General features: G+C 45.8%; 2 protein-coding genes across 5 annotated transcripts in view; one reads left to right on the top strand and one right to left on the bottom strand.

The window, feature by feature from the left end:
• cv-c (crossveinless c) overlaps nt 1-26,060 on the top strand; it is a 94,454-nt gene that overhangs the window by 51,336 nt on the left and 17,058 nt on the right. For 3 of the 4 annotated variants that reach the window (XM_064693077.1, XM_064693075.1, XM_064693076.1), the window contains 5 exons: nt 953-2,265; nt 6,915-7,621; nt 18,352-18,984; nt 24,369-25,009; nt 25,079-26,006. In XM_064693077.1, coding sequence (XP_064549147.1) covers nt 978-2,265; nt 6,915-7,621; nt 18,352-18,984; nt 24,369-25,009; nt 25,079-26,006 — 4,197 coding nt within the window. In that variant the 5' untranslated portion in view covers nt 953-977. The remainder of the gene's footprint in view (nt 1-952; nt 2,266-6,914; nt 7,622-18,351; nt 18,985-24,368; nt 25,010-25,078; nt 26,007-26,060) is intronic. The other variant, XM_064693078.1, reaches the window with a different exon arrangement.
• Nucleotides 13,048-16,823, bottom strand: natalisin. The gene is made up of 3 exons (XM_064694032.1): nt 16,143-16,823; nt 14,220-14,620; nt 13,048-13,989 (listed from the first exon to the last, which is right to left on the bottom strand). The coding sequence occupies exons 1-3, from the start codon at nt 16,700-16,702 to the stop codon at nt 13,175-13,177; spliced, it is 1,776 nt and encodes a 591-aa protein (XP_064550102.1). The 5' UTR covers nt 16,703-16,823; the 3' UTR covers nt 13,048-13,174.

Genomic DNA, 26,060 nt, shown 5'->3' with positions numbered 1-26,060 from the left:
TGCGTGGGTGTGTGTAATTTGACATCTTCATGAAATAATTAAAATTATTTATTGTTAATTTATTTTCGCTGTCGCTCGGCAATCGATAAAGTGAAAGATAAGCCGAGTGCATTAAACAATTGAAATTAATTTGTCAAACATTTGACAAGAGGCGTGGCCCACAGACACTCAGTCGGTCTCACAAAAGAAGCTCACACACACACACACACACGCGCGCATAGCATTGCTGGTGAAAGGAATTTCAGAGCGGCACTTTCACAAAAGCTTTTAGGCCGGCACAAAAGGTCAACGTCAACCCCAAGGGTAGTTGAGCTAGTCAAGTTTCGAACCCAGCAACAGGCGTGGCGGCCAGTGGGCGACGACATTGCCCACTGCCACTGCCACTGCTACCTGCTGCCTGCTGCTGGCTGCCCTGCGGGAAAATAGTTTGCTGCTGCTCCTGACTCTGCAGCGCAGCGAATGCAATTAAATGGATGCAGGCCGCCGCCACTGGCAGTTTAACGCGGCAGTTAATCATGCATCGACATGTGGCCTGGCTGCTGCCTGCCGCCGATTCGCGACTGCTGACTGCCAACTGCCGGCTGGCGGCTGGTACCATTTTTGGCGGTCACTTCTAAGCCGCATTCGAAAGTGTTGCGCAAAAAGCAGTTTGCAATTAAAACATGTTGGCATTGCCGCTGCCACCAACAGCAACAGTTGCTGCTGCTGTCGTCTAGACGTTCATGACACACAGATGGCGCTGCTGTGACCGGCTGATGTGCGCATCGAATTGGCTTTCAGCAAAGGCAGAGAGCGCCGGCGCAGGAATGAGGAAACTCTGGTGAAAAGCTGAGATGCGTTGAGAAATGTGGTTAATTGATTTTTGGTGCATCCCGCTCTCCTCTCTCTCTCTCTCTGCCTCTCTCTGGCATATGCAATTAATTGAATTTTTCCTCTTCTGTCTGTTTTGCAGAATCACACTCCATGGCTATACTACAATGTCCAATGCTCGCGAGCTGGCATTGATCGAGAAATGGGCTGACATTGCAACGCCGCCGACGCCGACTCTGCCAGGGCTATCGCCAACTTCGCCGCGCACCATCATCAAGTTCTGTTGTTGCCCGCAGCGCAGGCGCTACACTCTGAAGCAGCCCAAGTTCAAGTCGTCAGCCAACACGCTGCACGCTAGAAATATATTCGTCGATAACGATTTTACATATATTGATGATGTGCCACGCGCCAGCCACAACAGCAACAGCAGTAGCAGTAGCAGCAAGCGACGCCAAGATTGCGACAGTGATTACGATTGCAATGATTATGATGATGAAGCAAATGATATCGCTGAGATCTCTGGCAACAAAAGCAACAACGACCACGACGGAAATGTGGCGTTGATATTAATGAATCAACGAAATGTGCCTGAACAATGGCGGCAGGACTACAAAGGCAACATCAGCAGCAACAACAAGCGTAGCAGTGAACTAGCAGCAGCAACAGCAATTCATAGTAAAACTTGCGCTGTCACAAACGGCCAGCAGAGTGGCAATGAGCAGCAGCAGCAGCAACAACAACAACAACAACAGCAGCAGCAGCCGCAGCAGCAAGAGAAACAGCAACAGCAACAACCAATCCAAAGACTTAGCAATAGCTTGCAACAGCAGCAACAACAACTGCAACATAGCAATAAGGAAAATACACTAAGCAACAAAAGCAACAACTACAATAAGCCGTGCTGTAATTATTGTAAATTACCCGACGACGCCGTGCCCCAAACGAACAACAAAAACAAAAACTCGAAAATTGATTCACCGAAGTCGTCGCAGAATAAAATGACAATTACGACAGCAGCAACAACAACGAACGTGGCAGCAACGGCCACAGCCAGCGAGTGTGGGTTGACACTGCCAACATCAGCAACAGCAACGGCAACAGCAACAGCGACAACAACAGCAGAAGAGTTTGTGGGTGCTGCCACAGAAGTGCTGTGCAACGATAAAGCAACATTGACAGCGACAGCAACGTTGCCGCCAACAACAACACCTAAGCCCAGCATAGCAGCACGTCCGACCACGCCCAGCCGCCTTAAGACTGTGATCAAAACGACAATGGTGAAGCGTAGTCCTAGCCATGACTCAACGCAGGCAACTGCGACGCATATGCTGCAACCGAACAGCTGCAACACCAACATCAACAGCAGCAGCAACAACAACAACAACAACCACAACGGCAACGACGAGCCCAGACGTTCGGTTAGGGAGCGCATCGCCGCCTTTGCGGCAGGAAATGGTAAGTTTTTCTTTTTTTTTTCGCTCTCGCTTAATCAGCTTTGGCAACTAAGTTGTGTTGTCGCCAGTGCCTGGGCGGAAATGTTGTTGCTGTGGGAAAAGCGGTCACTGGCTGAGCACACAGTCATTAGGCTAGTTAATAGCTAACAATAAGTTATTAATTGATTTGTGCAGTCGAGTGTCATAAGGGAATAAGAATCATGACTAGCTGCAGACCGCAAAGCTCGCGCCTCTGTCTGACTGTCTGACGGACTGGTCATGCATCCCTAGGGGCAACACACTGAAGGTCGGTCAGCTCATTGTCCAGTCATTTCCTGTTATTGAGCACAGACTGCCACAAAGCACAAAAAGCGTTCCATATCATCTAAACTAAAGATCAGATACCGAATCTTAAGCATCTGAATCACTGACAGGCCAATTACTTAAAATGCTAAATGCGATCAATTAAAGGCAATTTAGTGACAATGCGTTGTTAGTCGCTGACTAAGGCCACGTTTAACAATTTCTGGAAATTTTAGCAATAATATAAATACTAAATGCTTGAAATGATCAATTTATAATGCCAGCCACTTGGTAAGGGCGTGTACAGAAAATTTCCTAAGCATTTATTTGCCTTTTATTTACATTAAAAATCAAAAGAAATTGACTGCAATTTTATCATGAATTATGCATGACGTTGAGCTTTGGATTTCCGTTAGCCTGACACACTCACATCGACACACCTTTTGCATAACACAGGCATGCATACACACACTCATGCACACACACACACAAACACACAGTCGACTCTATTACAAGTCAATTAAATGCTGCAATGTTTAATAAAAAGCCACTTAAAGCCGCATAAATACTTTTCATGAAAAAAGTCACTTGAAATTGTGATTAATAATAAAAGAAAAATTTTTTTATTATTAGTGCGTCTGCATTTGTGCGGCAATTGGAAATGTCGTAAATGCGCCGCTGCCATTCAAGAGAGTTGCATAAAAAATTATTATCTCCTAGCTGGGTGCAGTTGCTCGACGCACTTGCGTTTTCCCCCCAAAAAAAAAAAAAGATATCAAAAAAAAACACTCCTTGCATTTTGCTTTGTCACCAATTGTAAAGTGCACTTCGTTTGGCTTGTGACACGCCCCATAGCCAATTGCCAACTGCGAACTGCCACCCGCTGCCAGCAGCCAGTTGCCAGTTGCCAGTTTTGCAAATACACAGGAAACACGTACAACATGATCGACGTCACGAACGCATATTATATCATTTTGATAGGCAAATGAGGCTTGAAAGCCGGCCTGGTCTCCAGCCAAGTTAAGCTGAGTTCTTGCCCTTAGCCCAGCTGACGTGTGACGGCTTAAGGCGCCAATCTGTTAATCATCGCAATGACGACGGCGTTGTCCTAAGCAAACGCACATCAGCTTCACAGAATGAGCGGCTTTCATTTACAACCGCTCAAGCATTGGTAATCATCATCGTAATGGACAGCCTGCCCATTGGATCCTCCTCGCCTTGCTCTTGGCCCGATTTTCATTGGATTTGCCGAGCTGCTGGCAGCTGCTGCTGTGCACACGTTTATTTACTTTATTTCTTTATTTATTTGCTTTTTGTTTTCGCACTGCTACTCTCTATACCCAACTTAACAGCTGTGTTCAGCGCAGAGTTGTTGTTGTTAAGTGCATTGAGGTAGGCCTCCATTAGCTGCATTTGTTTGAGTCATCTTAGCACTCAACATACTCTCGACAGACCCTCGCTTTGCTTTCAATTAGGCGCAATGCCTGTGTCACCTCTCGCCCCGGTGCGCGCGCAATGAGCAATTAATCACGTTCAAGTGACCTCAGTCACAGAATCAATCAACAACAATAACAGCAACAACAACAACAATAAAAACAATAAAAACAACAACACAGTCAACCACACGCCCATCCACGAACAATGTCTGACGGACAGTGGCCATTTAGCGGGACACACCCAGCAAACAATTTTATTTTAAGTCAATAAGCAAATAAGTACAAATATATTTCATTTTCTCGCGTTGTCTTTTGTTTGCCTATATACCTTTGTATATGTGTGTGTGTATTTATATATAGTATATTTGTAGAGGCACAAAGTCTAAAAAATTGCTTATCGTCCACCATCATGTAGAACAAAGGCAGAGAGAGTTATTTCCGTCCGTTGAGTTGTGCTAATTAAATGCCGCACAGGCAGCCAGAAAATGGCTAGCTGCGCACACATGTCGCCAAGTTGGAGGGCTCGATTGTGATTGTGACTGGGACTGTGACTGTGACTGGGAAGACCTCCCATGAACTTTCAACGCGCCTCCCACACACAATCACACATGCCACATGGCAGCCAATTGCCAAATGTACCGTTAGCGTTGCACAATTGAAATATTGCCAAAAAGGCAGAAGAAAACTGCAGCCCAGTGTGGGCCTGCTCTGGCCCGGCCTGGTCTGGCCCGGCCTGGGTTCGCTTGGCTGGCGGCCTGCCAATCGCCACAAGACGATCAATTGGTGGACGCTTTCCAGCTGACTCCAACCAGACCCAGACCCCCATAAAATGTAGCCAAACTGTCGCTGTCTTCGCTGCCTGCCTGCCTGACTGACTCGTTTGCGCCGCTGATTTACGAGCTCGCCACGGGTCGTTGTCGTTGTGTAACGCATGCGATTCAGAATTTTTAAATGCCAAACGCTGACCAGCAGCAGCGGCAGCAGCAACAGCAGCCAAGACCCCAGCCAAGCCACAGATTGAGCCTGCCGGTTGCTGTTGTTGTCGCCAAGTCGCGACGGTGGCGGCGACATTTTAATCAAGAAACCCAATCGAACGCACGCATGCGCAATAAAAACAAAAATAAAATCAAACCTATCAAATCAACAACAAAAATACTTAACCGTTTCACTTACACACACACACACACACACAGAAGTACACACATTCCGGCCGGTCGCCTCCTGGGTTCTCTTTATGCGCTCGATTGGGGGCTGGCGACAACAGCGACTGACGGACAGCAACAAAAAGTTCATTTGATCTTCAGAGGCTTTGCCCCTATGCGAATTTTAATGCGATTTATGGCGATACCTTCGCCTATTTGCATTTCCATGTGGGCTGTACATAGCGCAAATGTGCCGAGAAGTATTGCGAAAAATGAGTGTACATTTACCACAATATCTATATCTTTGGGAGGTTACATGTAGTCAGAACCTTTGCACCAGATATACGGAAAACAACAGAAATGGATATTGACTATTCGTAATTCAAAAAGTATATCCATCTATATGTTTATAAGATTCGCTAATGGGCTAAAATTTGTTCTCTAGTGACCTTAAATGATGAAGGTGCCCAGCGGCGCTTTGGAAAATTTCACCATAAAAAATTAGGGAAACAGTTTCCGTTGGCCTCAGACTCATTCTTGCATTCTTTCCTTAAAGTAATTTTCAGAAAATTCATTCCTTCTTTGTGGAAAAAGGGGTAAAAGATTTGGTGGCCGAAATTTATTTGAGACCTGCTTCGTATTATTTTCGAAAACCTGTCCCTCTTGGACGGAAAATGAAGGTCAAATTTTGTATGGTCAGAGTTTCAGGATCAGTTAAACTTTTTTTTCAAAATGTGCGATATATAAAAGCTGAGTTTTAATCGTTTTTTATTGAACAAAATTTTGTCGTATGCAAATTAAATTTTCAATTGTAAATCATCTAATGCTAGACCTATTTGTTCACAGTTTTCAAGCCAAACCCATTCTGTGAGGAATGCACTTTTTGTTTCTTATTCAATTAATACAATTATTTAAGATTTTTTTGATAAATTTTATTTGTTTGTGATAAAATTGTTTTAATAAATTCCTATTGCAATCTGCATAAATATCGTATTCAAAACTCTATAAGTATGAAGGTGACTCGTATTCATTTAATAGCTGACAGACTCGTATTTCACTTCTGGGCCGTAAGAACTATATCCGACATGAAATAAATCCATTGGCACAGTTGTTGTTGTTGTAATTATTATTGTTGCTGGGTGCGGCAACGAGTTAAGCAAACAGCGCGCAAAATAAATATTGTGAATAATTGAGAGCATGGATAAGCTCTGAATGGTGTGAGCAATATTATCAAATATGTAAATAATTGCTTGCCATTTGCTCGCCATCCAGAAATTAATTAAAACATTTACACACACACAAATACCAACACACATACGTTTAAGCACACAAAAGGCAGAAATTGGAAAAACTTAAATCCACACATGTGCTGGGCATGTTTCGAAAATTTATGACAATTTAAATGGCGCACATTCGGCGCACAATTTGAGGCGATTAGCGCAGAAATTTTCACGGATTTGGCTTAAGCGGCACAGTGGCACGCCGATGCTTGCCACATGTGGCAGCCAAGAGTTGGCGCTTTTTGGCGCAATTTTTCATTTGCTGTAAAAAAGATTATGAAAATGTGTCTTTTGGGCGCGCCATTTCAGCGAAGTGTTGCTGCAAAATATGATCAACATGTTGCGGCAACAATAATTGCAGCAAATTTGTATGGCTGTGTGTGTGTGTGTGTGTGTGTGTGTTTGTGCATGGCCTGGCAGCAGTGACAACTTTATATGACTCGCTGAAGAATTATCGCTAAAATTAAACACTGTCTCACTAGTTCTCTTCCTCTTCCTCTACCTTTGCAGAGCAACAACAAATTGGAGCCAACGCGGCGCGGCAACATGACAGCGGCAAGAAATTTAGTAAAATTCAGTGCAATACAAATCAAAACAACATGACAAGCGATGTGAAAAGTGCAATTAGCAGTGGCAGCCTCACAACCACCACCACCATCAGCACCAGCAGCAGTCAGCAGCAACAGCAACAGCAACAACATCAAACGCTTATCAACGGCAACACAACGCCGCCGGCAACAGCAGCAGCAGCAGCCAACACGTCAGTCTCCAGTGCGACTATCGCAACTGACACGACGCGCTACAAATCGGGATTAAGTGATGTAGCGGCCGACGAGGACGTTGATGATACAGTCAGAGCCACATCCACAGCCACTGCAACTTCATCTGCCACTCCTGCGCCAGCTGCAAGCGTTTTTAGCACCGGTTGTGCAACTATGCCGCGCACTCGCCAATACGGAAGCAATGCTGCAGGAGCAGCGGCAGCCAACGCCATGACAGCTGATAAGAAATTCTTAAGCCGTGCTTCACCCGCCGCCAACACTTCAGCGTCGGCTGCAGCTGCAGCACAGCAACATCATAAGCTGCAATTTGCCGATAAGGCCGAACTCAAATTGGCCGCACTAGACAATCTGGACTTGGCCCATAGCCTCGACCTGATAGATGACGACGGCGAGGATCCATATGTTGCACTCCAGGACTACTTGGAGCGTGTAAAGGTAAGTGCTGGGCTTTTCAATTAGCTGTGAACTTCAACGAATGTTCGTTTCCATGTTGCACCAGTCTTGAATTGAATTCAGGCCATTTTTAGGCTCGTTCCACTTGTTGCTGACTGAAAATATTCAATTTCATAAATTTTCACATAATGATAAGCGACAGTTGCTGTCGCCACACACATTTTACTTGCCGGTCCCCTTCCTGTCTGCTCCTGCCCAGCCCCCGGCTAACTGTCCCCTCTCTGGTCTGTCAACAGTGCGTGATTTTGCAAATGATTATTTTGCGTGACAGAAAAATGTGTTAAAGCAAACACAGCTGGGGCGCAGCAGCAGCAGCAGCAGCAGCGGCAGTGTATTCGTAATGTGTAACGCATACGACGCGTTGCACGCTCCGCTTTTGGTTTTTGTTGATACTCGGTGCTGTGGTTGTCGTTGTCGTTAGCGCTAGCGTTGTCAGCGTCGTGTACATAAAATTTTATGTTTCTGTACCGGAAAGCGCAATATTACACACTCAGAGACACATCACCGTCAGCGTCAACTCCAGACACAGCGTCAACGTCAGCGCCAAAGTCAGCGGCAACGTCAATGGCCGGCCGAAACTTTAGTTATTTTTATAACTGTTTCGCATGAAATTTGTCCGCAGCCAAGTTGCTTCTTTGCCCACAGCGGAAGCAGCGCACGCACGCGTTGTTCATTAGCATTGCGTTTATGGTTCTGCGCAGTTCGACGCGCTCTTCGAGCGAAGATATGGCAAAAACGCGCCCAAGCCGCGCGCGTTTCTCGTATGTTGCGAGCATTAACTAACGGTTCCACTAGTTAACCCAAAACGACGCCTGCATTTTAATTGAAATAGCATTAAACTGACCTGATTGTCTATATTCGTGGAAACTATCTGTAAGATGGGGATTGCATTTATATCTAGACCAAATTCACTAGCACGTATTGAGTTTTATGAATTTCCCATAAACTGAACTTGTTCGCCAGCCTCGGATCTAGTTATTTTTGAGTCAGAAATGGGTGTCACCTAATTGATAATTTTTAAATGGCATGCATGCTTATTTTCAAAACATTGCATTAACTGTCTAATTGTTTTAATTCAACTCGCCAGCTTGCTTGCCGGCTGTGCTTATGCGCAGCAAATATAAATGGCTGCACAGTCGCTCGCGACTTTTAAGTTTTTTTGTAAGAAATCATAAGCGATTATAAATTTTAGCTAACCCACTTATTAATTAACAATTGTTTTTATTTGTGAACTGCTCACATTCGTTTTAATATCAAGCACGTGAAAAACGCACTTTAAAGGCGCGCGCGTCTTTCTAGCGTTTTCTGGTTGTACTCACATGGGATTCGCCTTACATTTCTTTTTGGTCAATGGCAGCCATTAGGCGGCACGCTATCTATGCACATTTTATAATCAGTGTCATCACCTCAACACCCATCGGGCGACCAGCCACGCCCTGAGAGGCGTTACATGCGTTGCTTGTGTTGTTGTTGCTGTTGCTTAGCTGGCGTGGGCTGTCGGCTTATGGCTCCAGCTTTGGCTCTGGCTCTGGCTGTGACTTTGGCCCTGGCCTGTACTAGCTAGATTTAAACGCCTTTTTTCCATAATTCAGCTGAATGCAGCTAATTTTTTGGCTAAATTGAAATTATTAGCCGGCAACTGTGGCTAATGATGACAAAATGTGTCACAGTGCTGCCCACACGGGGCAGTCAGTCGCTTTCTTTTGCTGCTGCTGCCCCCGCCGTTGCCACCCCGCGAGGCAACATTTGTGCGGCGCGTTTATTATGACAAATAGTGCAGCACTTTAGCTCCAAATTGCCGTTACTCTTAAGACTCCGGTAAGACGCTTGTTGTAGTCGTGGCCTTAGGCTTAATTTGCCTAGTTATGAAATGCGTTTGTGGAGGCGGCGATGGCGGCGCTGTTGTTGTCTACGTTGTATGGTTGCCTGACCCATTTTGGACGCGCCAGCGAAGCGTGCAGCAAATCTGGTGGGCTGCCTTTGAAACAGATGCAATATGACAAGCGTTCGGCAACTCGTTTTGCTTCGCGCTTCCTGCATCAATTAGCGTTTGTGTTGCATTTTGGCTACAAACATATATACATAATCCATAATTTAACTACGGCACCAACCGATCATAATTGACGCGGCCGACGAGTCATCAGCTCAATCAAGCCTTCAACGTCTAACGTTTTTAGCCATTCAACAAAATCTGATAAGCCGTCGACAACAGCAATAACAAGGCTTGCGTGTGTTCTCAAACGATTTTAATTATAGATATTGACAATGCGGCAATCTGAAATTGAGACGTAAAAGTCAGCAACTCAGCCAAAGTTGGGGGAGGGGCACCTCCTAGGGATTGTCTCAGCTTGAGACGGGCGGTTCAGTGAACCCACGAAATATCAGCCAATTATGCGAATGCTGTTAATGAATGTGGGCGACGGTTTTGCCTTTAACTTATCTGCGAGTCTATAACTTTATGCAACGGCTTTAGCTAAAGCTGGAGCTGGGTAATTTGCGCCTGCAACTGCGTCTGCGCAGCTGCCTAGAGAAAGTTGTCTTTGCCCAATTTGCAAATGACGTTTTTTTGTCAACGTCAACAGCAAACGGCAAACGGCTAAGGCAAACGGCAAATGGCAAACAAATGGCAATAAAAGGCAGTGCCAGCGTTGTGCACGTTACTATTTTTGTCAACCAGGAGTTGCTGCCGTCTCCCAATGCAGACAATAAACCAGAAATCGCAGCCATGCGCCAAATGAAGCCAAAAAACAAAGACACAAAAAAAAATCAACAGTGAACAGTCAACAATCAACAATCAGCAGCAACATGTTACAGCGCTGTCATTGCCACAAATCAAATGAAAGTGAAGCAACTCTCCAACTGCCCAACTGTTCGACGGTCTCTGAGCAGCTTCTACAATTTCACCAACAGCAATCATAATTGCAGACAGCAATTAAGCTGCTGTCAAATATTGTCAGCTACTCATGCTGCTCGAGTTAGTTACAGTTACAGTTGCAGTTGCCTGTTGCCTGTTGCCTGTTGCCAGTTGCCAGTTGCATGTTGCTGCCGTGCGCGCAATTGCCTCACCCTCGCCCCAAACTGAGCCGGTGTCTAAACCTGTGCCTGGCGTGTTGTCAACAGCGTTTGGCTCATTCCAGCATGGCTGACAATGCGTTGATATTTTCCGACAAGCAAATCAGCTGCAACAAAAAACCATTGCCACAAAAATTGCGCCAATTTGCTGGGACTGGACGCGACTCGACTGTTGCTGCCGCTGCACGGATCGTACGCTCCGTCACATGGCAGCTTTGAGCTGGACACCGACTTTCTTTTTGGCCTGACATATGGCTGGGCTTCTTTTTTGTGGCTGCCTCGCCAAATGTCAGGCCCAAGTGACACAAAGTAGTCAATGCTGCTGTAGTATCCGCTTGAAAGTCTTTGCAGCCTTAAATGCGCAAACTCAAATCCAACAATATTTGATTTATACAATCTTCACTTTTGACACATTTAGTTCAATGCTTTAAAAACAAACAAGAGAAAAGTTTAAATTCAACAAAATGATACGCACGGACATGAGTTTTTGCTTTTCATTTTTATTGGCAAAGAGAGTTTGAGCTGCAAGTGGTTGCCGATTGTGTAAGTTCTTGTTAAAGGCAATGACAGTTTCTCATGTTGGGTTCAGTCACTTCGATTTGAAAGACTTTTTTACCACCTTCTAAGCTAAAAGATTATCAATAAGTAAGATTTTTCACTCGAGAGAAAGAATCCACATTAGATTGAGAGTTTATATTTCCTTTCTACGTATACTCAGCCAAAAGATAGGGCACGGCCCTTGATATATATGAAAACTTATTAATATTGTTTTTGATTCGACATTTTCCGCTAGGGGATATATCTAGTTATTGATATATTCATCGAGTTATTTTCCATTTGGCTTTATCAATCAGAATTATTCCCTAAATACGATTCGTCTCATACCGCGCTCCTTTTAACTAGCTACGAATATACTTAGGTATAATATTTTAATTAATCCGCAATTCACATACTTTTATACCTATCCATTCAATTAATTTAGAATATCTTAGCTTGTGACATAAATCCCTCAAAGTGCAGACCCAACTCAGAGCAAATCCTAATAGCGTCCCAGTCGATCATATTATATGTCTACGTCTTTGCATCATGGTAGAGCTGCACGTGTGGCTCGCTTGACCACTTTGGTGGATCACTTAAAGTGTCATTGCCCAGTTGAGTGCCCACAGCACCACAGCAACAATTGCTGCACTCATTTTTCTAGCCAAACGCAGAGTTCGGTTCAGCTGTGGTGGTTGCCCCCAGACTGAAGTGCCATTGAAATTACAATGATCTTCATATGTTTTTGGACTGATCGCAAACGTCAAGCTACCAAAAACCCGAATTCAGTCGCAGACGCGCATCTGCTTAACATTTGTGTACAAGTGTGTGTGATTGTGTGTGTACTGTGAGTATTATTTAACCAATTTGTTGTTGGCTGCTATGACCTTCAATGGTCATTTGTACAAAACAAAGAGCTGGCCTGGCCTGCACTGAACCAAGCTGAGTTGGCTGACTGGCTGCCTGCCCTGGTCTGGTCTGGTCTGACCAGCAGACTTTGCGTCTCTCCAAATATTTTGACGTTGTTGTCGATTTGGATGCTGACTGCCAGCCAGCAGCCAACTGGTCAATGTCAATGTCAGAAATTTGTTGAAGTGGAAAAATTCAGTTGCTGTTGTAACGGAGGCTTAAAACTTATTTGGTTTTCCTCCAACCGCCAGTCGGTAACTGGCTGACTGATATTTTGTAGGTTCAATGCTTGCTAATAAGCTAAAGCCACAGCCGCTTGATTGATGTGCGTTTTGGGGATTACATGGCAACAGCAGCCTGACCTTAGTAGTCACAGCTTTGTTAATGTTAATGCTGCTGTTGCTTCTGCTGCTGCGGCTGCTTCTGCTGCTCTTGCTGTCATTGCTGTTGCTGTTGCTGTAGTGTTTGTTGTTCTATCTGGCTGCATATCTGCGTGGCAGCCGTATCGCTGGCTTGGCATCGGCATCAGCAACTGCGTGCCACGCCCGCGTCTCCATGTTGCAGCTGTGTGGAGTCTGCGACCGCATCTGGGGTCTGCGACGAACTCTAAACTTGAATTGCTAGCACAATGCTGATTACATTTACCGATAAATTAGCCAATGAATACAATTAAGAAAAACAAAAAATAAATATAAAAAAGCGATGCCCAAGAGGCTTTAGATACTCTAGAGGCTGCCACAAGGGCACAGACCTTCACAGCACAATTCTAGAAAGGCCCCAAGGGCAGATGGCAGCTAGCAGCTAGCAGCTGGCAGCAAGCATCGCACCAGGCACCGGGGGCAGACATATAACCTTCGATTATTTCGATTTGCTCAAAATCAATTGCAGGCTTACATTTATTTTTGGTTTACTTTTTACAATCTGACTGAACCTTCGTGCACTCAAAAAAGAAAACGACACTCGAGTGCCTTAAGGAAGCTCGCTCGAAAAGTGCTCACACCACAAAACGATCGCCATTTACATGTCCAATTGGCCATAATCAATGTCAAAGTCAGTGTCATGGCCAGTGGGACTAGCGTTGAGCCCCCGCGTTAATTGTGTCTCCCGGGCATCGTTCGCAGATCGCTGCCAGCGCTGATAGCTTCTTGCTGGCCAGGATGTTTTCACCTGCTGTTGCTGCCTTTGCTGCTGGCGCATGCCCGGGCTGACAATGAAGCTCAGGCGCTGCAGTTGGTCCGGCTGCTGTTGTAAATTTGCTGACATTGATCTTGTCGAGTGCAATCTATTAGCTGGCTGCGGCGGTTGCAGTTGCACTTGGGTCGTGGCCAGACGCTGCCAGCTAGCGCCCTCAGTTGCATCCCCGGTTGACATTGATGTCTTGACTGATTGATCGTTACCATTAATTTCATGCGTTGACATTCTTTGCGGCCAGTTGTCGCCTTTGTCGTTGTCGTTGCTGTCGTCGTAGCTGTTGTCACTGCCGGACTGTAGTTTTCCCCACATGCTTGCCGGCAGCGGACTTGGCTTTGCTGTCACTTGCCGCTTGCCGCGATTCGGAAAAAATGGATCGTCGACGTTGTAAAGATCGCGCAGTTTCAGTTTTTTGCCGCGATGTGGAAAGAAGGGATCGTCCAGTTTGAAAATGTCGCGATTCTTTTTGCCGCGATTCGGATAAAATAGATCGTCATACTTGAACAGATCTTTGACTTTGTCGCGCTTGCCGCGATTCGGTACAAAGGTCTCGTAGCGATTCAACAGCTCCTCCAGATCGGGCGTAGTGTGCTTACGGCCGCGTGGTGGTATAAATGGATCGTCCTTTGATTTCAGATCATCTATAAACATAAAGTAAGAGGGAGGGAAAGAGAGGAGAGGAGAGGGACCCACTTAATGCGTGTTGCAATGGCCACAAAAGTTATTATTAAGAATATACCATGCCACATGCATTTAAAATTAAGCGAAGCAAAAATAGAACTGAGCACAACTGAACTAGAGACTGGTACTTTGTAATTTCAACACCCTGGTACTCGTTACGCCCAGGGAATAATGATTTATGCATGCTCACCGCCCAGTTGGTAGCCATGCTTTAGATTTTGCTTCTCGCGCCGCACCAGCAAATAATGTGGCTCGTCGACAATCAGCGGCGGTTCCAAGTGCCCCGAGAAGTTGAACTTCTTCCATAGGAACATGCCCGGGTGATAAAAGTCTGCAGCACTGCCGGTCAAATCATCAATTGGATGTTGATGGGGATAGAGCAGCTGCATGGCCCAGTGCAGGAACTTCACCAAATCCTGTTCGCCAGTAAGCAGCATAATAACCTCGTTGTTGTTGTTCTTCAAGCTAATATCTTCATTGGAATCATCCAAAGTGTCCAAGGTGTCGCCAGTAGCATCTATACTGCCGGAATCCAGCTGATCCTGCATTTCACCTAGCTGATGTCGCAAACGGGCTACGGCTTCTCTATTTCTGTTGGGATGAGAAACTGCTGTTTGAAATTCTATAATATGAAAGTGTCTGTGCTGAGATTAATGAAGCATCATTTGTAGCTCAACGTCAGTTTAAGGATCGTCATTGTGCATCATTTCTGAAAACATTTTTCTTTTGATGGTGCGTGGGCCGCCTAGGTTTCAATTACACGTGCACGGCTGTCGCTGGGTTTCTCTTTTTCTCACATACAGTGCCTGCCTAAAATTGATGAACATGTTTGTGTACGTGGGCAGCTTATAACAATGGCAGCCACTCGAGCAGCTGACCCAGAAAAGCCACCAAAGCCCCCCCAAAATGCCATGCAGAATTAACTATGGACTCTGTGGTAATCTTGCTGTCATGTCGGCTCATCCAATCAATAGTCAATTTTAGGCAATTCCCTTTTATAAATTGCTGTGTAAAATTACAAATTAAAGGCACAAAAAACAACTGAAAGTTATGCGGGCTTAAGTCCAATTAATCGACGCATTTAACAAATCAACAAAGCCACACAACGAAGAAAACACAAGAAATGATTAATTGTAATTTAATAGCAGCGCCCAAGACCAATCATTTTTCAACGCCCTGCTCATACAATTTAAATTACTTAAGAGGAGATGCCTCGACTATAACGTATACCCTTTACTTGTGATTAAAGTTGACAGGACACTGTGCACACTCTGCTTCGAGTATGTCTACTATTCTGGTTAGGTGAAAAAAGGAAGACATTTGTACAAGACTCAAGTCGTGGCCTGCTTTATTCCTCTCACTTGCCAAATTTCCAAATTCAGACTCTTATTTAGTGTAGTCTACATTAGTTGTATGCCAATATACCACTTGAAACTTTTAAAACAGGGTATAATAATTATAAAAATGCCTGTGTCTGCAAAGCATATCAAATGCGTGGAATAGGTGTAGGGTATATAAATTAAGCATAATTATTATAAGTCACAATGGAAATTTCATGGACGAATTTCTCACTTTTCGCAGGACGGCAAGGGGGGCGTCTCCCTTTCAGCTTTTATGCTGAATGAAAAGTGAAACTCAATGCACATTGCAAATTTTTCGTTTTGTTTTCGTTTCGTTTCGGGCCAATGAATTTGCTGACAGTTGTTATTTAACGAAAATTAACAAAATAAATCAACATATGTATGCGACGCGGTGTTGCAGAAACAAAACTGCAATCGACGAACTGATTTTTTCACGCCCATTAATTGGTTTTGCGTGTTTTTGGCTGACAGCCAAATTGTCGACGATTTGTTGCTCTCATTGTTGACTTTTTACTTTACCATTAAAACCTGGCGCCCAGGCGCTATATTCAAAAGGTTTAACCTGAACTGAACCTTAACTTTGGGCTTAACGCGCTTGATAAATTACAAGCCGCCTTTAATTGGCTTACAACCGACTTGCACCAAGGCGAGAAAGTTTTTTGGGCACTCTCCGGGATTACCTTGAACCCTTTGCCATGTAGATTTAACCCGAACGATTGCCACCCAGAGGCACAGACACATCCTGAGCTCACCTGACCGTCAGCATGGCGCGATTGTGTTCCCGCGGACAATTGCCGTTTCCAGGCTGGCAGCGATTGGCCCAGTATTTGTGTGGCGTGGGCGTGGCAGACTTCAATTCAAGTCCATGGCCATGTTGCGGCGCAATTTCCTGCGGCGCTGATTGCTGTCGTGCCTCTAAATCATAAGCCTCGCTCAATGCTTTTCGATTTAAATCCGCCGGCTGTTGCTCCACTTCCACGCGGACGCCGTCGTCGTCGTTGTTGTAGGCCAACATGTATTTGCCAGCCTCGGATGCGGACTCCTTACTGTGCGCAATATCGCGCAGTGCATCGCTGCCGCTGTCAAACAGGACGCGTGCATCCTTTTTCCAGCGCGGATGCTCGTGCAGCGTTTGCTGCTGTTGCTCCCGCTGCTGCTGCTGCTGCTGCAGCTGTCTCAAGGCCACCACCTCCGTTGCCGCGATAAGCGATGGTGGCAAAGATAAGACCACATTGCCTCGGCCGTTGTTGGCAAAGCCGCCGCTACAATAAATCGCCAGGCAGACACAGAGCCAGGCGAGCGTGAGCCTCATGCTGTCTGGGCTGCGCGTCTGCGGCTGTTGTGGCTGTTCGAAGTCTGCCTCTGGGCTGCCTCGATCGGAATGGCTGTTCCAATTTTGCCTCGCGTCGGGCACTTTGATGCTGCGACCGCTGTGTTCTGCTCTTAGAAACTGAAAGTGGCTGCAGAGCAACTTCACTTTTTATAGCCGCCAAGATGCTGGCTGGTCAGTGGCCAAGTCTGCACGTGGAGTTTTGGGAATACGCTCTGGACCTTAGCCGCATGTGGAGGACCACGCGTGTGTGGCCATTGTTTGTCCAGCGCATTCCACCATGAAATTAAATTCGAAAATGTAAGTGTACTTATGACGCGCTTTATCGAACTGGGAAATATGAATGTTGCCACTAGAGAGGTTTCTTACAGCATCAGAATATTCTGTGACACATTTCTATGCCCTAACCCTATATGCGCAAATGTTTTATGGGCCCACAAAGAGTATCCAGAATTGCCATTTATTTTTGCCTTAGCTACCCAGTGGGCGGCAAAACAATCCGTTAGCTTTCTGTTAACAATACTGTTGATTGTTTTGCTCTATTTTGTAGCCTGGTCATGGGAAAGATTTTTGGCACAGCCTGGTCTCGGCACAAATTAGCTGGCAACTTCTCACACGAGCAGGACAAATGAGGCAGCAGCTCTGCCAAAAAACATTCCCAGCGATAAAATCTCCGTCGAAGACCGAACGGACATGGATGTGGCTGCCTTAGACGGTCCACGTCGGCGCTTTCTTTCATGGCACAGCCAATAGATGGGCTCTACCTTTGAGAATTTATTACTTGCTAATGCTTGATCGCATTTGTCTGCAACAAGGGCTGCTGGGGCTGCAACAACAGCAACAACAACGCAACACAAACACAATTGTTGAGTAATGAGCTCGGCACGTTATTAATGTCACTTGGGCCTGGTGCTACGGCCAGTTCTCGTTCCCATTCTCGTGCTGGAGTAGCTCTTTTGTATCTTAGGGCCACGTTTTTTAATTAAGTAATTCGCTGACTTTGTTAGCCCTGTGGGTCCTCTGTCTGATCTTCTTTTGAAACTGTTCTCTACTGCTGCTGCTGCTGCTGCTTTTGTTGTTGCAGCTTTTTGTTTAATCTGGCTAACAAATTGCTTCATTTCAATTTATTTGCATTTGTTGTTGTTGCTGCTGCACGTCTTGGCTGTTCTTCTTGTAGCATTGTTGTTGTTGTTGTTGTTGTTGTTTGCAGTTCGTGGCTGCAGTTTTCTTTGCTCTCTGCTTGAAAAACCTTTTTCTGCCTTTGCGGTCGTGTTCTAATTTATTTGTCTTTGATTGTGCCCCATGTCTCTGTGCCTTAGTGCCACAGACTCAATGTGAGTAATGTCTGATCGTGTCTTTGCCTATCCGTATCTTTCTCTCTCTCTTTCTCTCTCTCTATCTCGCCCTCTCATTCTTTCTGTTTTGTTGGGCAAATTAAGCAAACATACATCATAGCTCGATCCATTAGAATCTTGTGCTCTGGGCGCAGCGCGATTAATAGAGTCTCCGCTACCGATTGCTATTGCATTTGATATATGTACGCAATTAGAGTGCTAATCAAAACCAATCGCGGCCAGCAGCGCTCTGAATTTATGTGCAACTCCAACTAACAACTCGTATTCTAATTGCAGCTGGAAATCAACGAGGTTTTCGAGTTACGCAAGGCGCAGCGCTTGCAACAGCAGCTGCAGGAGCAACTCGAAGCAGTGCGACAGGCAGCAGCGGCAGCCAAACAGCTTGATGAATTGTCGCGTTCTACGGAATCTGATAGCGGCTTTGACAGCAGCAGCACAACGGCAACAGCAACTGCAACAGCAACTGCAACAACAGCAACTGCAGTAACAGCATCATCAACAACAGCAACAACAGGCAGCAACAGCAAACCAGTGACAACTAAACTAAGAGCCCTGCCGCCGCCACCGCTGAACCCTGGCACAGCCTCATGTCGACGTCCTTCGACTACTAGCCTGTCGCCTGTAGCTGCCCAACCGGATGATGTGAACATTTGGGCAAACAAATTTCTACGTGATTTGGATAATCTGATGGGCGGCGATAAGCTGCCACCGCATCTGGCGTCCATGGCAGGCACAGGGTCAGATTCAGCGTCGACCAGCAGTTCGCCCACGTCCAGGACAGCACCCATGCTGCTCTCTGCAGCAGCCAGCGCAGCCCTGCAGAGTCGCTTTGGCAAGAACGCAGTAGTCAGCGAACAGCAGCAGCTGCAGCAGCAGCAGAACGGACTCGTCTTGAAACCGGAGAAGCATGTAAGTTAAACGCAATCATAAATTCTCGCACTGAGATTTCATAATATGAAATCGCTTGGATTCTCTTGTAATCTCTCGCACGAATTCAACATGAGGCAAGCCCAGCATATTTTATGTAGGTTAGATAAAAAGCGCTTAAAACAAAGGCATTTAATCTAAAGCCAAACAATGTTGTCCACACATAACGCAAAGCCCCCACCCCCTCTGTCTCTTTTTCTCTCTTTTCCTCTCGAAACGCCCCACAAAAGTGCGGCACGAGCATATTCCCTAAAAACAGAGGAATTTTCTCTCAAGAACTGCCGCCATATGTGCCATGTGCTTTACCCCGCGGCTGTGCCGGATGCGCAAGTGAAGCGCGTGAAATTTATGAGCAGCAATGTTGCAAGGGGCAGGGGGGCAGGGTGCAGAGGGCGGTGATAGACAGTCACTTCCAGACTGCCACTTGAATGAGTTAAACTTTGAACTGTTGAAAAGATAGGGAAAATATATGAAGAATAAAACAGAAGCGAGTTTTATGACTACCAGTTGCATTTGGGCTGGAATGAAGAAGATTCGTTGACTTGAAGCGCTATAAAATGTGTAATTAAATTAAGCTAATTAGTGAACTCTTTAAAAATCAACTATTGAAAGACAATTGATGAGTGGAAGCACAGAAAATGTTCCCAAAAAATAGAAGCTCATTAATTTTTTACTTTTTAAAAAGTTTGATGCATAACAAATTCAAGACTAGACTGATGCAACTGCATCTATTACAACTCTACTAGGCTAAGACACAACTCGACTGCGGTCATCAGACGCACACACAATCACACGGGCTCAATCCACACTCACTCGATGACCCACTTAATCCAGACATTAACCATAAACCAAAGCCCAGAAACCGAAGCAACTTGTTAGCTGTCTCTGGCTTATCATATCAAATAGATCTAATTAAAACATTTATAAGCCCAAGCAGCTCATAAACGGCACTGAGTTTGTGGTCTCTTGTTGTTTGTCGTCTGTTGCTTGTTGTTTGTTGCATACGCTTAGCATACATTTCGCTCAGAGCTCGCTGTGATTATCTATGGTAAAACCTCAAAAAGGTGCTGCAGCTGAAAAAACAACAACAGCAACAAAGCAAATATTAATTTTCAAAACGCGTGCCAGTGGAAAAAAACACAACACCAAAATACCACAAAAATCGAAAAAAATTAGTACAAAAAAATTATTATGAGTACTGGAGTTGCATTTGCTCGACTAGAAGATACCGCACAAAAAATCAAAAAGTAAATAAAAGTAGATATATCTACGTCTTGTCGACTCTGAAATCGACATCTCCATATTGACCCCATTCTTATCCAATATCATAAAAGGTGGAAGTTATCTTTTATCTAAGATATATTTTTGCACAAACCTATGATACCCCATATCAACTATTTGTACTTACTGCAGGGTATGAAAACACGACCTATGGCTCACGTTGTTTTTGTAGGCCACAAAATTTGAAAAGCGAGTTAGGTAAATTTCCATTAATCGTTAAACTGCAGAGGCGCAAGGAGCCCATACACTATATATATAAATATATACATATATATAATTATTTTATGTATATTCCGTCACATTTTCTGTGCTAATGATATGCATGCCTGCTTACCCTTTCTACTACTTATTATCTCTGTTGCTCACTCTGTCTGTCAGTTGGCCCGGCTTTAACTTTAGGCACAACAGGAAACTCATGTCGACTCTGCTCTGTTTTGTTAAATATTCCATGACATGCATGAAAAATATTTGGCGCAATTTCAGGCATGATTCAATTGCTAAAAGCAAAATCTGTTGCCAAGCTGCAGCAGCTGTGCGAAATTGATTTCCTTTAGGAATTGCAGCTGAATATGTGGGCGCTTGTTTGACATTTCGCTGCTGCTGCTGCTGTGGTTGTCCCCAAAATGTAGGCAGTCGAGCTGTCATATTTCGCAGTAATCGGTCGAGTAAAAGTCCCAATTAAAAACGCTTAAGCCCGAAGACTGCAGTGCACTAATTATCGCCGAGAATGTGGTTCGCTTCTCAGGCACCACAGTGAGTCAGTCAGTTAGTCAGTCAGTCAGTCAGAGCGCTGGCTGGATGATTTATATGCTACCAATAGCTGTATAAATCAAAGACAGCAGACAGCAAGCAGCAACCTTATCGAGGACACAAGTGCGTGCCTTGGTTGCCAAAAAGGCCACAGACAGACCCCATAACGGCCCAAGCGAACAAAATGTCAACGAAAGTAAAGCAAAAACAGATGTATTTTCATTCGAAAGGTGGGCCAGCGAATTGGGTCAATATGCCGCCCTGCGGCAGAAACTCAAACAAAGATCAAAACTCTGGCAGAGACTACTGCAGAGCACTTCATTTCGCTGTAGCTACAGCTGGAGCGGGCTGCTGTGCCAGACCAAGTGGAACCCAACGCCCCAATTTAGTTGCCCCTCATGATGTTTATGAGGCGCGCTCAGATTGCTGCGAAAGTGAATCTTCGCATGTGTGGCATGCAGTGCAATCCAATCCGCGGTTAATGATGACGACCCATGCAGATGGGCAGATGGGGCATTCGCTGTAAACACAAAGGCCGCGCGCACACAAAGCTTTTCACGCATCGCAACCAGCAACAAGCAACGTGAGCAACGTGTGCAACGTTGTTGCAACTCGCTGCTGCAGCACCAATGGAGCGCGGACATTGGACAGTTTTGACTTAAGTAGAACTTGCAAATCACTGCAAGGCAAACAAACATGACGAGCAACAGTTGCTTGCAAAGGAAGCGAGAGGAAAGGCAGCCTGCGGTCGGGTCTTGCCTTAAAACGATGGGCAGGGCAGGCGTTTAAGTGTTTTGATTTGATAATTATTATCAGTGGGCATGCGTGACCGCAGGCGGGCAGAGGCATGTCCAATCGATTTGCGATTGTCTGGACAGGCTCGTACCACATACCACATATTATATTGACAGGGGCGGGTGCACGGGTAGGCCTACTTTCTGGGTCATACATCAATAAATGTGGAACGTTGAGGCGTTGCCTGCATTGCATTTGTCATTAAATTTTTGATATGGAGACCAGCAAACGTGCATTGACAGCTCGCACACAAATTTTTCTCTCTCTCAAGATTTCTTCGAGTCACTTTTATGATCAATTAGTGGCATTTAAAGTTGCCTATTTCCAATGCATTGTCCACAGATAACCCCTTTAGGGCTATATATTGTGTCATTTTGTGTTCATTTTATTGCATTTTTCATTAACTAACCGAGGAAAACATTTCATTTGAGTGCGGCGAGTTGTCAGTTTGTTGTGAGAAATGTTCACATTTTATAGCATTTGGCTGCGTTTCGGATATCGAGTTCTACTGCAATACAAATAAAATTGATTTTCCTTGTCACTCGCCCCAATCGTAGAATGCTTCAATTTCAATCACAACAAAATTTCCAAATCAAAATGAATAAAACTAGAGTCTGAGTTGTAGAGTAACATATGTAAAACAAGTTCAACTTGGGCCGCATAAATGAGAATATTGTTTAGATTGATAAAAGCGCTAAATTAATAGAACGAGCGTCTGACAGACTCACTGCATCAATAAATAGCCATAAAATGTAAAAGTTTTATTAGTGCAATCGTATGAAAAATTTTCGATCTACTATTCGGAACTGCAGCCGCGGCCTGGCGCCCGACTGGCTATACATAGTCATGTGTGAATGCCCATAAAAGACGTGGCGGATGGCCGCCCAATTAATGCGTCGCCAGCGAGAGTTGGCGGCTCATTAACACGCAGTTGGCCCGTACGCCATGCCATTGGGTATTGGTATCGACATCGACATCGATATCGAGCCTTTATTAATAATTCATAGAAGCTGTTGTACACAGACTGCAATCGGTTGGCTGCTCCATAATGCATTACAAATTTGATTGCCGCATCTGGAACAGGCACAGTTGCATTGGCTTGCCATATTCCCCAAGGATATGCTTGCACTCATGCTCCTCTTGGCCAGGCTTGCTGAACGCATCCTGTGCGCAAATAATCACATTATGGGTATGCCATATTTGGATAGACGTCTGCGCTGAGTGAATATATCCTCGTACAAGCAATGTCAATGTTAGTAAATCGGCATACAATTATTCCTATTGAATGGCTGGATGCTGTTTAGTCCTAATTCAAGATATTGCAAAAATTTAAGAACAACTGACTATGTTAGTTACCCTGCTTGCAAAACCTTTTAGTTTGCAAATAGTATTTGCATGCCTGCCACATATGTTTATACAATTCTTTCATTTGGGCTTAGCAGCCATATTAAGGCGCAGGAGCAAGAACAAATCGCTCGAGGGTCATGTATACTAAATTTCCTTTTTCATTCTCCCCGAATCCTCTGTGCTCACCCTTCATATTGCTGTTACAGTTTTGCCAGGCTCGTTAGCCGTTTTACTGCTGTTACAGTTTCGGCCGCAAAAGCCCCCAAGGAGCTGAGATTGCTCGCGTCAGCAACAGCCGCAGCAGCAACAGCCACAGCAGCAACAAAAACAACAACCTGCTGTAGAGACTTTTTTTATCACACATTGATGCTTTAAGCCATGCACATACACACATATACATGCACTCGCCAGGCATTTTTTTTATTTTGCTGCCAATAAATCATTTAAATCAATTTCCGCCTGTTGCTGCTTTTTAAAATGAATTTTTCGCTGGCTGTCGCCTGCGTTCGCAGCTAAGCAAAAAGCAAATTGTCAATCGCTTGCCAAAGGCTTGTAAATCGAATTGACATAACCAACTTAACGAATGCACCACGGTCACCACCCCTTTTGGCCAGCAAACGACCAGTGACAGGTACAGGTGACTGGCTGCTGACTACAGTGGATACTCTGCATAGTTCCACGGAAGGCTGCCTGCTATCAGCTGCGGCATATAAATCATACGCCACAACAATAGCAAATTTTTTCTACACTATAAAAAACTGGTTAAAAGGGGACTTTTGCGCGTCGGCCACTTGAAATGGCTTTCAGCAGATTCCACAGAAAACTAACTCGCAGCGCAGTTTCTTTTGCCATTTGCATAAAATACAAATTCTGATTGTATTCGTACTTGGCCGCAGCCACTTGACAACGCTCAAAAATGCCATTGATATTTCCTTTGGCATTGTTTTTGTGCGCATGCTGTCTTCTGGCATGCTAAAAACGTGAAAACACGTTGGTCCAGGCACCAGCTCCAGGCTCGCCAGTCTGCGGTCTCCAGCCTGAGCCTCATTATGCATTCAAGGTCCTTCGTCTTAAGGTTGAGTTTGCGGCCCCTCGAATCTGTCAGCGCTGTGTTGTGTCGACTTTTCTATATTAAACCTGACTGACTATATTTTAATTCGTTGCTTCCCTTCTTGGCTCTCTCTCTCTTGCAGGCAACCATTCCACTGCAATCGTTTAACCTTGATTGCGGACGCAGCGAGGTGGCCGCCAAGCCGAGCGTTGCCTACATGCGGACGCTGTCGGCGCCGGGCGGCCATGCCACAACACCCAGAGCTGCGGCGGGTGAGCAGAGTCAGCGCAAGAGTCTAGCGCTGTCCCCATTTAATGGCCATGCAGAGACGTCGACGGCGGCAGCGACGTCAGCAACTCATAAGCTGACAAATTTCCAAAGTGCATTGAAAATCGAAGAGCGCACGGCGGCAACAAGTGAAGCAACCACTGCGACCACCGTGGACGATTTGAAATCTAGGCGACAGCGTCAATTCAGCGGCTTGGACATGGAAACGGCTTCCATGTCCATGCCAAAACGGGTGGGCATTAATCATGCAGCAGCCGCGACGTCGCCAACGTTGACGAACAGAAATGCTATAACCCCGCCACCAGCAAAGGCGGGAGGAGCAACAGGGACAGCAGCCACAACAGCAGCAGCAAGTGGAACGCAGCTGACCTCGGCGAAAGGCGCCGCCACGCCTGGCTATCTGGTGGATGTGACCAAAAAAGGCTCCACCTCAACAATATGGACTTCAGAGGAGTCCATACTGCGCAGCGTTGGCGCCGTCGATGAAGACAACAAGTGAGTAGCCAATGAAGTCATTACAAATTTGTTCAATATTAATTTGTCAACTTTCCCGTCCACCCGCAGCTCCACTTCGTCGTCTTCGGCTTGCGAGGAGGCTGCCGGTGTGCTGAGCTCCGGCAAGTCCGGCATATCGCTCGACTCCTCTGGACTGGACAACGACAATAACGAGAGCGGCATTGGCACGGCCACACCGCCCAAGGACATGTCATACTGGAAGAGCCACCATCTGCAGCATCATCATTCGCACCACCATCATAGGACGGGAGGCAGTGCGCCCGACAATGAGTCCGTAAGCAGCCTGGAGGCGCTACGCAAAATGAAATTCCAGAAGAGCGGCTCCGTGGCCTCCTCAGACGATCCCGATCTGCTTGAAGTGCTCAGCCTGTGCGGCAGTGGTGGCGAGGCGGCCAACGAGTCCCAGGACGACATGCTGGACGAGCAGGCGGTCAAAGAGTTGCCAAACAAAGCAGCTGCCGCCGAGTATGACGAGTGCCAGGATGAGTTCGAGCTGGCGCAGCATTACTGCGACTGCGACTGCACCGACGGCGATGCGAGCAGTGCCAGTGGTGGCACTGCCTCCATTGCTACGCCAGTTGTGCTGCGTCGCAAATACAGCGCTGCACCGCCCCTCATGATGCCGTTGCCCTGTGTGGCGCGCCGCAGTCAGCGCAGCCTCTCGCTGGACCATCATCAGCAGCAGCATCAACTACTGCTACAACCACGCAAGCTGCTGCCACGCCACAATCATAAGGAGCGCGCTCAGCTGTCGTTGGCGCTGCGCCAGGAACCCTTCCAGTCGCTGCTCTCGCCCACGGCCACGACAGTCACGCATCTGCATCACTTTGTGGAGCTACCTTCGCCCAGCAGCGCCTCGTTGCACAGCGACACTGGCGGCATTCAGGAACTGACCACCAAGTCCAACTCGGCACCGCTTCTGCTTAAGGAGCGTGAGCGACGACTCCGCTGCGATGACTTTGCCGCACAGCATTTGGTTAGTATCGAGGGCTGACTATAATAGAAAATTAATTTTAATTTAAATAAATAG

The sequence above is a fragment of the Drosophila montana genome, unplaced genomic scaffold (assembly GCF_035044405.1).
Source record: "Drosophila montana isolate Dmon_TW-CO22-7 unplaced genomic scaffold, ASM3504440v1 contig_3733_1, whole genome shotgun sequence".
In the NCBI taxonomy this organism is placed as follows: Eukaryota; Metazoa; Arthropoda; class Insecta; order Diptera; family Drosophilidae; genus Drosophila; species Drosophila montana.
The sequence above is the reverse complement of the archived record's forward strand: the minus strand, read 5'-3'. Positions and strand labels throughout refer to the sequence as shown.

Coding starts and splice junctions, on each gene's coding strand:
- natalisin (XM_064694032.1), bottom strand. CDS start 16,702: ATGAGGCTCACGCTCGCCTGGCTCTGTGTCTGCCTGGCGATTTATTGT. Junction 14,621..16,142: donor CGCGCCATGCTGACGGTCAG/GTGAGCTCAGGA, acceptor TCATCCCAACAG/AAATAGAGAAGCCGTAGCCC. Junction 13,990..14,219: donor GCATGGCTACCAACTGGGCG/GTGAGCATGCAT, acceptor TTATGTTTATAG/ATGATCTGAAATCAAAGGAC.